Source organism: Erpetoichthys calabaricus, chromosome 14 (assembly GCF_900747795.2).
Source record: "Erpetoichthys calabaricus chromosome 14, fErpCal1.3, whole genome shotgun sequence".
Classification (NCBI taxonomy): domain Eukaryota; kingdom Metazoa; phylum Chordata; class Cladistia; order Polypteriformes; family Polypteridae; genus Erpetoichthys; species Erpetoichthys calabaricus.
The window spans coordinates 99,224,432-99,236,347 of record NC_041407.2 but is presented as its reverse complement, the minus strand read 5'-3'; the positions used below and the strand labels follow the sequence as shown (position 1 = coordinate 99,236,347).

Below are 11,916 nucleotides of genomic sequence, written 5' to 3'. Positions count from 1 at the left end.
ACAGTGGATCACTGTATCGGAAACTCAGAAAATTTCACAGTGTGGCCTGACTGAAGCAATGACATCTAACAAAGAAACATGGCTCAGGGGTGAGGGTTGACCGATTTACACCTTCATCTCTTATATTATGCACAGCAGTATTCTTCTAATATCAGTCGTGACAGAAGCATTTGTAATGTATGCAGATCACTACAGTGTATTGTCATATAGGAGATCAAGACGCACAAGTCAATGATTCTGGTCAATGTCCTGTCATCTAACAAGAATTAAATACCCACCTCTATTGGTCTTGCTGGGGTAGGTCTTTGCAAAGTTCTTGTATTCTTCTGGTGGTGGGAAGTCTTCCAAGGGATGGAAGGAATATTTTGATTCAAAGTCATCTGCAGATAACATCAGAGAAAGAGTTGAACAAAGGTCTGTGAAGTATGTCTATCAATGCACAATTCTAATAATCTATTTCACATTTTTTTAGCTTGAAGTATCTAACATGCACATTCACTTTAACTAAACAGAAATAAAAGGAAAGCAAAAGGATTCTGAAATTACTAACGAAGTTCTTCAACCTTTATTTGCTGTAATCTTGCGCTAGTGTTTCCTGAGTGAGGCTTTTAAACTCAAGGGAGAAGACAAATGCCATGGTTGCTGAGAAGCTCAGGGTAGGGCTGGGCGGTATGACCAAAATTTATCACAGTATTTTTCAAAATTATACGGTATTTTTTTCCCCCATGCATGAGTGGATGTTAACCACATTTTCCACTGCAATTACTGCAGTAGACTGGCTAAGAATAACCTATTTCACTGTCATAAGAATTGTACATTGTACAAAAAAACATTTTAATGTGCACACAAGTATTAATACAGGTTTGCATAGCCCCATAACATGATAGTTTTCAAGGGGGTGGCACTAATGAAGAGAAGGAATCACATTGCATTACAGTTGCAGTCAAAATATAGAACCATTTTATTGAACAAAAGTTGTACTGCACTGAACATGTCTTAGAAAAGGAATAAAGAGTAAATATTTTTTGTAAACCAACTACACTTTCTGTTAATGTTAACAATCTCTGTCCACCAACATGTTAGCTATATGGATTGTAATGGTGTTGGTTATCTCGATCTACCGCTTGCTTTTTTTGTTGTAGGCAGTCCTCTAGCAAATGAGTCTACAAGTGACGTCTGACTTGAGTGTCTTCTAGCTTTTTCAGTTTTACCTGAGGACGTAGAGGGTGCCAATCTTAGTTCCATACATTCATGGTACTCCAAAGCATGTTTGCGGCTAAGGGGGTGCAGCAAATTGCTCGTGTTACCGCCTCCAGTGACAACTTTAGCTCAACAGCATTTGCAGTAGATAGTTGTTTGGTCCACATCCAACCTTTTAAAACCAAAATCTCCAGACAACAGATGTGGATCCTTTATTCGGCAAAAGTTCTTCTGTGTCATCATGTTCAACTTTATCGTCTGCTACAGCTACAGTTTTGGAATGTTCTCTGTCAAATTTCACCGCTCAATACGTCCACTAACGCATTTACTCCATTGCATGCATGTTTAGCGGTGTAGCAGTGAAAAAAGTCCCCCCTTAAACAGTTTCCCGCTGTGCCACATTCCGAACGATGTTTAGGCTGTTTAAACCGGTATTGCGGTACAAGAAAAATACATATCATAACAAAAATAAAAAACGGTTTTCGGTATGAACCGGTATACCTCCCAGCACTAGCTCAGGGCTTATTTGTCTCACCTACCTATGTATGTTTTGGAGACTGTGGTGTGGCCATTTCGGATTGGTGGAGGGGGAGGAGGTCCAGCAGGGTTGCGAGATGGAGGAGGAGGAGGCTTCCCTCGACTGGGAGCTTCTGAAGTTGCATGCATCCGGTAGGGTGGTGGTGGTGGTGGAGGCGCCTCTCGGCCTGAGCTGCGCACGGATGGAGGCGGAGCTGGAGGAGCTAAAAGAGAAAATTGAAGGAAAAGAATAAATCAACCAGTTTGCATTGAATATCTACAATAGACAACGGGAGTCAAGAGAAAAAGTGGCCACCTTTTCAATGGAGCACATTTGTACTTTTTCAGTAGACGAGCAATGGGCTAAAGCTGTTCTTTGCAGATGCAGTCAAACACTTGGAGCTTATGAGAGAGACTGATAGACTGACTGTGGTAGAGCGATGGGCACTCAGCAGGCTCCTATCAATTATGGAGAATCCACTGCATCCACTAAACAGTATCATCTCCAGACAGAGGAGCAGCTTCAGCGACAGACTGCTGTCACCGTCCTGCTCCACTGACAGACTGAGGAGATCGTTCCTCCCCCGAACTATGTGACTCTTCAATTCCACATGGGGCGGGGGTAAACGTTAACATTATACAAAGTTATTGTCTGTTTTTACCTGCATTTCTACTACTCTTTAATATTGTTTTTTGTATCAGTATGCTGCTGCTGGAGTATGTGAATTTCCCCTTGGAATTAATAAAGTATCTATCTATCTAGATATCTAAAACGGCCATGCTGCGAAATAGCAAGCAGGAGCATATCCAGCAGTGTTCAATGGACACCCAAGTTTTGAGCCCTTAGAACTGACAAGTGTTGAGCAGCATGACCCCTACTGTGCTCTTAGGTCAGAACCTAGACTTCAATCACTTTGAATATGGAGTCAAGCAGTGCCACTTCAAGGCAAAGCCCTGTGAACCTATGGCGATAACAAGGAGGCTGAAGAGAAGTGGGATGTAAACGGTTTCTAAGGCTTAGTTCACACTAACCCTGATAAACTGGAAAGCACTTTTTCGTTTTTGAAGATCTTCCATCCACACTAGCATTTTCAGATTGTTTTCTAAAGTTTGTCATCCATCCATCCATCCATTTACCAACCCGCTGAATCTGAACACAGGGTCACGGGGGTCTGCTGGAGCCAATCCCAGCCAACACAGGGCACAAGGCAGGAACCAATCCTGGGCAGGGTGCCAACCCACCGCAGGACACACACAAACACACCCACACACCAAGCACACACTAGGGCCAATTTAGAATCGCCAATCCACCTAACCTGCATGTCTTTGGACTGTGGGAGGAAACCCACGCAGACACGGGGAGAACATGCAAACTCCACACAGGGAGGACCCGGGAAGCAAACCCAGGTCCCCAGATCTCTCAACTGCGAGGCAGCAGCGCTACCCACTGCGCCACCACGCCGCCCCTAAAGTTTGTCATCCATAATGAAATTCCAAAAAACACATAAATCTTGCCTATTTTGCTCATGCATGATTTATCAGTCAAGCAGGTCCTTTGCTTACGGAGTCCCATCATTGCTGAGTGAGACCTGGGGCCTCATGTATAAAATGTTGTGTTCACCCATTTCCTCGCACACTTTGAGATGTCTAAAAACTAAACTTGCTGTAAAGCTATGCACATTTTCACGGTAGCCCTCTTCCTCTCGTACACAGTTTGTGGTCAGTTTCGCAAACTGGCAGCACCATGTGTCAAAGCAGTGCTACCGTTTCTGTGACATTTACCTTTCTTTTTAATATTTGAATCAAATACACCAAAATTAATTGCATATCATTTACAAATTTAATTCAATTGACTGTAATCACTCTGTAACAATATAATGGTGCATGGAATGGCCAGACTATTCCAAATACCATAGCTGCTTTAGCATTGTTAGAAGACATCGCAAATTGAAGAATTGGAAGAGACTGCGTATTTATAGATGATGATGATGATGATAATGATGACTGGATTCTAAGTCGATTTCGATTTCCAAGAGCTATCCTCTTAGAGCTGTGTGCTGAACTGGTGCACGCTTTACAAAGGCAGAGTTTGAGGAATTGTGCTCTACCTACTCCACTGAAAGTTCTGTCCACTCTCGGGTTTTCAACCACAGGAGCTTTTCAACAAGAACTTGCTGACCGATCAGTTATTTCACACGCCATGCCAGTTGTATGGGATGGTACTTTCCGCTTGTCGGAATTCCTTACACTGTGTTTGAACTGTGAAACATCAAAGCGCAATTCGCAACAACGTCCAGTTTTCCCAAATGTAATCGATGTGGTCAGCTGCATGCATATTGCTACTGCAACAGCCAGGGACAAAACACTGAAAGAATGAGCTGGCATTACACCATCTATAGCAGGAGTGCCTATGAAAGCGCTAGCTCCACACAGTCGCAGGTGCTTTTTTCCAACGAGTGCGGCAAAAGACAATCAGTTCTTTTAAACTGATAGAGAGTCACCTCAAATAGCCATGTAAAGAGCAGAGAATAGTTGCCGCACTTGGTGCTGTCGCTACACTATAAAGGCACCTTCCGAGAATTAATTTGCTTATGTAAATAAAATGCATTTCCACTCTATTAATGTGCTGCTCTATAGTCCACAGAAACTGTGTTGCACTGTGCAGGCATGTACCTGAAGAGATGGCACTATGATGAACCTGAACCTGACCCACCAAATGATCAGCCAAATTGGACAGCGTTACAATTTCATTTGAATGTAATTAGCAGAATATAAAAAAATAGGTAATCAGATGCAGCATTTATTTTTTAACCAATTAATTGTGGTCAATTATCACATAGTCCAGCCCTTATATTCCTTAGTCCATTGGCAACATCTCTTACATCATCCATTATTGCATTTTATGACTACAGAACAGTCCGTCAGCACATAGCCAGATGGCCTCCCAGCAGTTTCCGAGGCAGAGGTGTGTGTACAGCCAGTGCCTGAAGATGTGCTCTGCACAGCAGCACCATTGTGTCATCGGCACAGGCGTAAGCGTTCCTAATATTTTTTGAAACAGAATAAAACAGATGGCTGGCTGCGACTCACCTTTTCATGTCGACTGTGATATCTGAACAAGTCTTTTTTATTTTGGGCACTGTGCAACTTGAACTTTCGAGTGTGTCTGCCACGTTTTTGTTGCTTATACCACTGCATAAGCCAACAAATAGTATGTTTTTCCTTGCCTCCACTTTGCATTTTTCTGAAATTCTTCTTTTTCATGTGCTTTTGCCATTGTCTTTTAACCGAACACCAAACAGAATGGGCTATTTATACTGATCTGCATATTAAAATATGTGAAATTCTGGGAGGAGTCGGGGTGGGGCAGCAGGCACGTGTGTTAATTTTCATGCTGACCAGGATTTATGTAGTGGAAGTTGGCTTATGCACAGTTTTGTGCATCTGGATTATTTTGTGCATACGCACATTTCTGCTTTTGTCCGTTCGCCATGTTTTAGTGTGAATTCTACGCGTGACGCTGTACATGAGGCCCCTGGTGTTTTCAGATTCACGTTTTTTAAATATTGTTTCCAAAAGGATACATTTTTGGTGGTCATTTCAGCATGGACTAAAAGCCAAAACACATTTAAAAAAATAAAATGCGTTTTACAATTTATCAATGTTAGTGTGGACCAGGGCAGAGAACTATGCAGGCATATTAAAAGGAAGACTAGTGATCCCCAGATTCTCATTTGTAGCAATGGCAAAGACAACAGCTGATTTAAATGGTGCCTTACCTGGATTTCGACCTGGGGGATCTCTAGCAGGGGGAGGCGGCCTAGCCCCTTGTGGAGAAGGAGGAGGAGGAGGGGCATGGGCACGTACGGGCACTGGTGTCGACCCACTGCCAGGAGCTTTTCTGTGTAGCGAGTTGTTTCTTTTTGGAAGTTCAGGTGCTGCCTCGTTGATGGGGCTGGAAGGACCATTGGGGGCAGTGGGAGGCTGTCGATATGGTGGAGGCGGGGGTGCCAGTGATGAACTGCTGCTTCCTGTTGGGTTTGGCCTAGCAGAGTTGAGAGGAGAAGGAGGGGGTTTAATTGGTGGCGGGGGAGCTGGAGGACCATCACGGACTGATGGGCCCCTCTGACCCGGAGTTGGCGGCAATGGCTTTTCATGATTGTAGGATGGTCCCTTGCTGCTTGCTGGTGGGACTGGGGGAGCATTTGCACGTCGATTAGCTGGGGGAGGGGGTGGTGGAGCAGATGAGCTATGTTTCATTCCTCCAGAAGAGCTGGCAGCACTGTTTGGTCGAGACAGATCTGGTAAGGATGGTCTGTGAGAACGAGGAAGTTCAGGAGGAGAACCCCGGCTTGAATTGGAGTCCGCATCATTGTAGGCTCGACTGCTGGAGCTTGAAGAGGACAAGACAGGTGGTTTTGGGGCCGCTGCTCTGGAGCTAGGGGGAACCAAAGCAGGTTTTCCATCTGGAAAAGCAAAAACATTCAGAGTCAAGGATGTAAAAATAGTAAGTCTTCACTTGTAACTCTGTGTCTGGTATAAAAAGATCAAAAGATCACTCAACTGTTTCTTACCTGACACAGATCGTAGTTTGGGCACTCCACCTGAAAAGAGGCCTCCCATTGGCTGTAGGCCCCCAGAACTAGAGCCATAATTGCTACTGCCACCCCCTCCACCAGCACTTCTGTCTCCTCCTCCTGCTCCACCACCTTTTGGCTCTGTACAAAAAGATAAGCCACAGACAAAGTCGTTTATTCACAGCACTTAAGAGGAAACAAGCTTCACTTACCAGACCATGGTTTATATGCAGGCCAGTAGTCGTTAAACCTAGATAAACAGAAAGCAGGGACAACAGAGAAACTTGTGATGTGGTTACTTATCCATCCATCCATCCATTTTCCAACCCGCTGAATCCAAGCACAGGGTCACGGGGGTCTGCTGGAGCCAATCCCAGCCAACACAGGGCACAAGGCAGGGAACCAATCCCGGGCAGGGTGCCAACACACCGCAGGTGGTTACTTATGGAGGGAAGAAAAAGCACAAAAACAGCAGTGCCCGACTGGGGCAGGCACTTTTTAGGTGTGTCTGCAGACAATGTTTGTTTGTTTGTTCTTTATTTCGCCTTATACAATTTCTTGTATTAGGAATTTGGTAGTTTTCGCATACCCCTTGGGGTCAGAGCGCAGGGTCAGCCATTGTACAGCGCCCCTGGAGCAATTACAGGTTAAGGGCCTTGCTCAAGGGCCCAGCAGAGCAGTGGCCTTTTGGCAGTGATGGGGATTCGAACCGGCAACCTTCGGGATACCAGCGCAGATCCTTAGCCTCAGAGCCACCACTCCGCCCAATGTTGCGAAGAACCTACTATGAAAACCCACGTCTGTCGGTCTACATGAAACAACTCAACCCCAGTAGACCAATTTTGTTGAGATGTGGCACACTTCTTATCTTTCAAATAAATTTCTTCTCACGACAGTTCAGTTTTCCTGCAGATATCTCAAACAAATCACACTGCCTAAAGTTCTGATATTTCAAAAATCTGAAAAGTATTGACGAATTTGTGATCTCCTCCGTCTCAAAATGAATAAAATGTTCTGTGCAACTGTTTCAATTTTACCTTCAGAGCAGTTGCTCAAACTTGGATATTTTGTGTATTTTTCTCTTCTACTCATCTGGCAGCCGCTAAGTTGGCCAATGCAATGGAGTGAGTAACAGCAGACAGGGCAGAACGCACGCGCACAACACACTGCCACACATTCTTCTGTTACTTAGGCTAACTTAACCATCAGAACACACAAAAGTCACTTGTCTGGAAATAAATAGGAGAACGCAATTATTGTAAGCAATACATAAGACTGAATTGACTGAACTAATTACAGGGCGAGTCAAAATTATGTTAACATTTGAATGGCGGAAACAATTAATTCACAAAACATACTTCATATGTGCAAGATGATTTACAGGAATATATCAACCAAGTCGCCATCATGTTCAACACACAAAAACAAACGAGCAACAGTACCATTTAAAGCCCGGACACACATTTTCCAGGGAATTAGATGATACCACAATCCATATTCTGTCCTTCAGGTCATTGATATCACAAACTCTTCTGCTATACACACACGCTCCTTCGCCATACCCCATAACCAGAAATCATATGGTGTCAAATCAGGGGAGTGTGGAGGCCATGGCAATGGTCCTCCACAATCTATTCATTGACCTGGAAAGGTGTGTTCGAGATAAAAATAATCCATTAGTGTTAACATAATTTTGACTCACCCTATATTTACAGATTATTACAATAAAGAACCAACGTTATCAACACGCAGCTAATCCATGTCTGAACTAATTCATTACTGAGGAACAGTGCAGCTGCCCTCACTGATACAGACATAGGGGTTTAGAAGTGGACACATCAATCAATGCCATCTTTACATCACTTGAAGTGGAATCTGTTGTCTATGTAAGTTTCTGAGCCGGCACCACCAGCCCACTCCACTGTAAAATAATGTGGTCTACTAACACATGGAACTACATTCTACCATCACAATTACATTTGAAAATGACTTGTTACAAAAATATTCAATAAACAAAAAGGTAATAACTGACTCTTGGATGATGTAAATAAAAAAAAAGTGAAATGCTCCAATTATCATATCAGTTAACTCATTCGCCAAACGCACATAAATGTTACATTTTGCATCCACTGTCTAACTTGTTTATACTAAGCCCTTCACAGCAAACCATATCACAATTCTTGCTTTACAGATGTTTTAAATTTGAGCAAAGACGGGTTAAGAGTCACATGGGGGAGACACTAACAGGCGCCAAATTCTTAACCATATGACTTTCAATTCAGGGCATTAAGTGCTAAACCAAACACTTCTCCAAGCCTGTGACAAACCAAAGTCCCAATTTTAACACTCGTAAACCAGGCCAGGCATACAACAAGACAAATAAAACTAGAGATAAAAACCTAAAACAGGAAATCTAAGTAAAGAGACCTTAGTGGCGTTTATTGATGACTTTTGCATTTTATGACCTCATCTACTGCCTTATTTCTAAAGTATCCAATTCCTCTTTGTGAGGGGGGACCAAAGTGGAGAAAGGCAACACACATACATACAAATGAGTAAATAATCAGCATAAAACACTGTGCATCTAAAACTTGGCTAACAACTTCAGCTGACATTGTAAATCAGGGTTTACTTTTTGAGGCTTTGAAATCCACTGAAGTTAACTTTTAAAATATGCTCTTCATCCTCCTCTTATTAACAGTTCCATTTTTGTCCATCTTTCAGGTCCTAACTCTTGCTTTGAGAATGGCTATACTTAAATCTTGGTAGAAGTATCTTCTTTTTCCAGACATAATCTATGCATATCAATTTCTCAGTTGCCTACATAACAAAATTTAATTAAAAAAGGCAAGGCCAAATAAAAAAAAAACAAAAACACAAAGTCTACATTAGTTTTGTACTTAAATTCCCTGAAATACAACTGGTTTACAGCACAATTTATTCACCTAAATTTGCCACACCTTGTGGATGTGAACGGATAAATCAAACGAGACAACTCTGAAGAAATTAGTCTTTTCAATTGTATGCAGAGAAGACAAAGGCAAGATCCACATCAATTGCTTGGTCCATTTCCTAAGGCTATTTTAATCATTATGAGTTTGTGGATTATTTCAGATTATTCTTTCCACTATTCACAAGGTGGGGAGAAACTTTAGACAATAATAATAATTCTTCGCTTTTATGCAGTGCTTTTCTCACTACACAAAGCGCTCAGCAATTGCAGGTTAAGGGCCTTGCTCAAGGGCCTAACAGAGCAGAGTCCCTATTGGCATTTACGGGATTTGAACCGGCAACCTTCCGATTGCTAGGGCAGATCCCTAGCCTCAGAGCCATCACTCCGCCAAAACAAAACATACATTACCATTCACAAAGACACACACACACACACACACACACACATAAATACACACAGTTACTAATACCACGTCATTTTTGAGACGCCTATCATCCTAATTTACACATCTTTTGACTGTTCTCGGAGATGAGTGAGATGAAACCAGACAAAAACCTATAGTACTTACCATATATACCTGTGTTTAAGTTCTCCCGAGGATAAATCGGGACTTGATTTTACTGTATAATTTCTGGTATTTTATAATGTTAGTTGTATAAGTCGAATGCGGAAAGCTCACAGTATTGGTCCAAGAGATTATGATATGCTAATGCCCACCTGAGAGAGTCACCACGGAGCACACAGCCTTTTTTTTCCTATGTATTGTGCCTATGTGACCAAACGGTAATACCCAAACTATTCTGAAGCGACGTTTGCACTGATTTGTGTTTTTTGTATCTCACACCATCATACACCTTTATCGTAAGGGCTTCTCTTGTCTACGATGGAGCGTTTGATCAGAAGAAAATATAAAGCTGGTTTTAAATTAAAAGTTGTTGAAGTGGCAAAAGAAATTGGTAACTGCACTGCTGCAACAAAATTCAATGTGTCTGAGAAACTGATGCGTGGAATGCACCATTGCATCTATCCTTTTTTTTTTAATCCACTCTCACCAATACCAGGTTTCAGAAATATATCTGAAGTATCACCAGGCACAAGCAACCCTAGATGACATGCCAGTCTATTGCCTAGAACAGGAGTTCCCAAATCCGGTCCTGGAGGACCACAATGGCGGCAGGTTTTCATTCTAACCCTTTTCTTAATTAGTGACCTGTTTTTGCTGCTAATTAACTTCTTTTGAATTCATTTTCATTGACTTGCTCTTGAAGATTCAGACCCCTTGTTTCTTTTTCCTTAATTAGCAGCCAAAAATCATGAGATGCAAAGTGAACCAAAATGTGACCAACACTGTTAATCATACAGTATCTGAAAATAAACAAAGGTGAAGGTCTCAGGAATGCTGATCTGCGCAGGTCCACAAACATTTTATCAGTGCTCTTAAAAAGGAGAAAATCAATAATTTCAGAAATGTGTGCTATTGCACAATGAGAGCAGCGACAAGCCATAGAATTAAAGAACAAGTTTAATTAACAAGAAGACTCTGTGCCTAATTAAGCAACTGTTTGGTAGTGAAATTGGTTGGAGTTGGAGGCCCTGACTTAGTTGGTCTTCTGTTAGCTCACTCACTTCACACTTCATTTCTGTTTGGGTGCCATTTGAGGAAAGAAATGAAACAACTCAGAGGAACAATCAGGGTAACAAATATAAAAAAAAAAACAAGTCAATTACAAAAGAAGAATTAAAAGAATTAGCAATAAAAACAGGTCACTAATTAAGAAAAGGGTTAGAATGAAAACCATATCCCTAGTAGTAGTAGTAATGTCTCTTGAACATACTGTACATAGTACGCCAAAATTCCTCTACAAACCAATTTAGTGTCCTCAGTTACTTACATGTGTACGTTTTTGGACCGTTTTAGAAAATAAAAGCACCAGGAGAAAGGCAAAAATGTGCAAAAAAAGTGTGACTGGGCTCAGAACTGAATATAGGTGTCTGGAACAGTGAGACTGCAGGACTTAACACTGTATATACAAATTTCACTTGAAAATTAACCTTTTAATCATCACTACCATTTCCCAAATATGTAATGTTAAGTTACAAGAAAATAAAAAGACTCCACATTACAATGTAGAAAAGCAAAATGAATTGTTGCTCACTTTCTAGAACAGGTGCACTTCGGTCATTGACGGCTGTCGCCTTCTTTAACTTGGCCCCTTTACAGATATCATTCAGCAATGCTCCTCGCCCCTTCTGTTCATCGCGAGTCAGCCTTGGAGGTTCGGTATTGGCCTGAGACACAAAAAAACACAAATAATGAAGAGGAGCACAGGACTTCCTTATAAATGATACCTTGGACTGCCAGCCAAGAATTCACCTAAAAGCAATTCTGCATTACTTGAAAATACAGAAACCCATCCATTAACAAATAAAATAATGCTGCCAGAATTAATCTGTCACCCTCAAAAAATAAAATTGTGTGGAAAAACCTGTCAGAAAACTGACAATCGCTCTTTGTTGCATTCTCAAACAACATAACAGCACTAAACCTGCTGAATGCAATTTAAAATCATGGGTGGCGTAAGCCCACTCTGACAGTATTGGAGGCAAGTCAAGAAACAGTCCTGGACAGCAGGGTCTTCTAGTTATAACTATTATCCAGATGTTAATCTC

General features: G+C 41.8%; 1 protein-coding gene across 1 annotated transcript in view; it reads right to left on the bottom strand.

The window, feature by feature from the left end:
- The window catches only part of wipf2b (WAS/WASL interacting protein family, member 2b), a 69,035-nt gene that overhangs the window by 12,558 nt on the left and 44,561 nt on the right, over positions 1 to 11,916 (bottom strand). The window contains exons 3-7 of the mRNA XM_028818594.2: positions 11,403 to 11,535; positions 6,291 to 6,434; positions 5,496 to 6,182; positions 1,740 to 1,940; positions 279 to 380 (exon numbers count right to left, since the gene is read on the bottom strand). Of these exons, the coding sequence (XP_028674427.1) occupies positions 279 to 380; positions 1,740 to 1,940; positions 5,496 to 6,182; positions 6,291 to 6,434; positions 11,403 to 11,535 (1,267 nt within the window). The remainder of the gene's footprint in view (positions 1 to 278; positions 381 to 1,739; positions 1,941 to 5,495; positions 6,183 to 6,290; positions 6,435 to 11,402; positions 11,536 to 11,916) is intronic.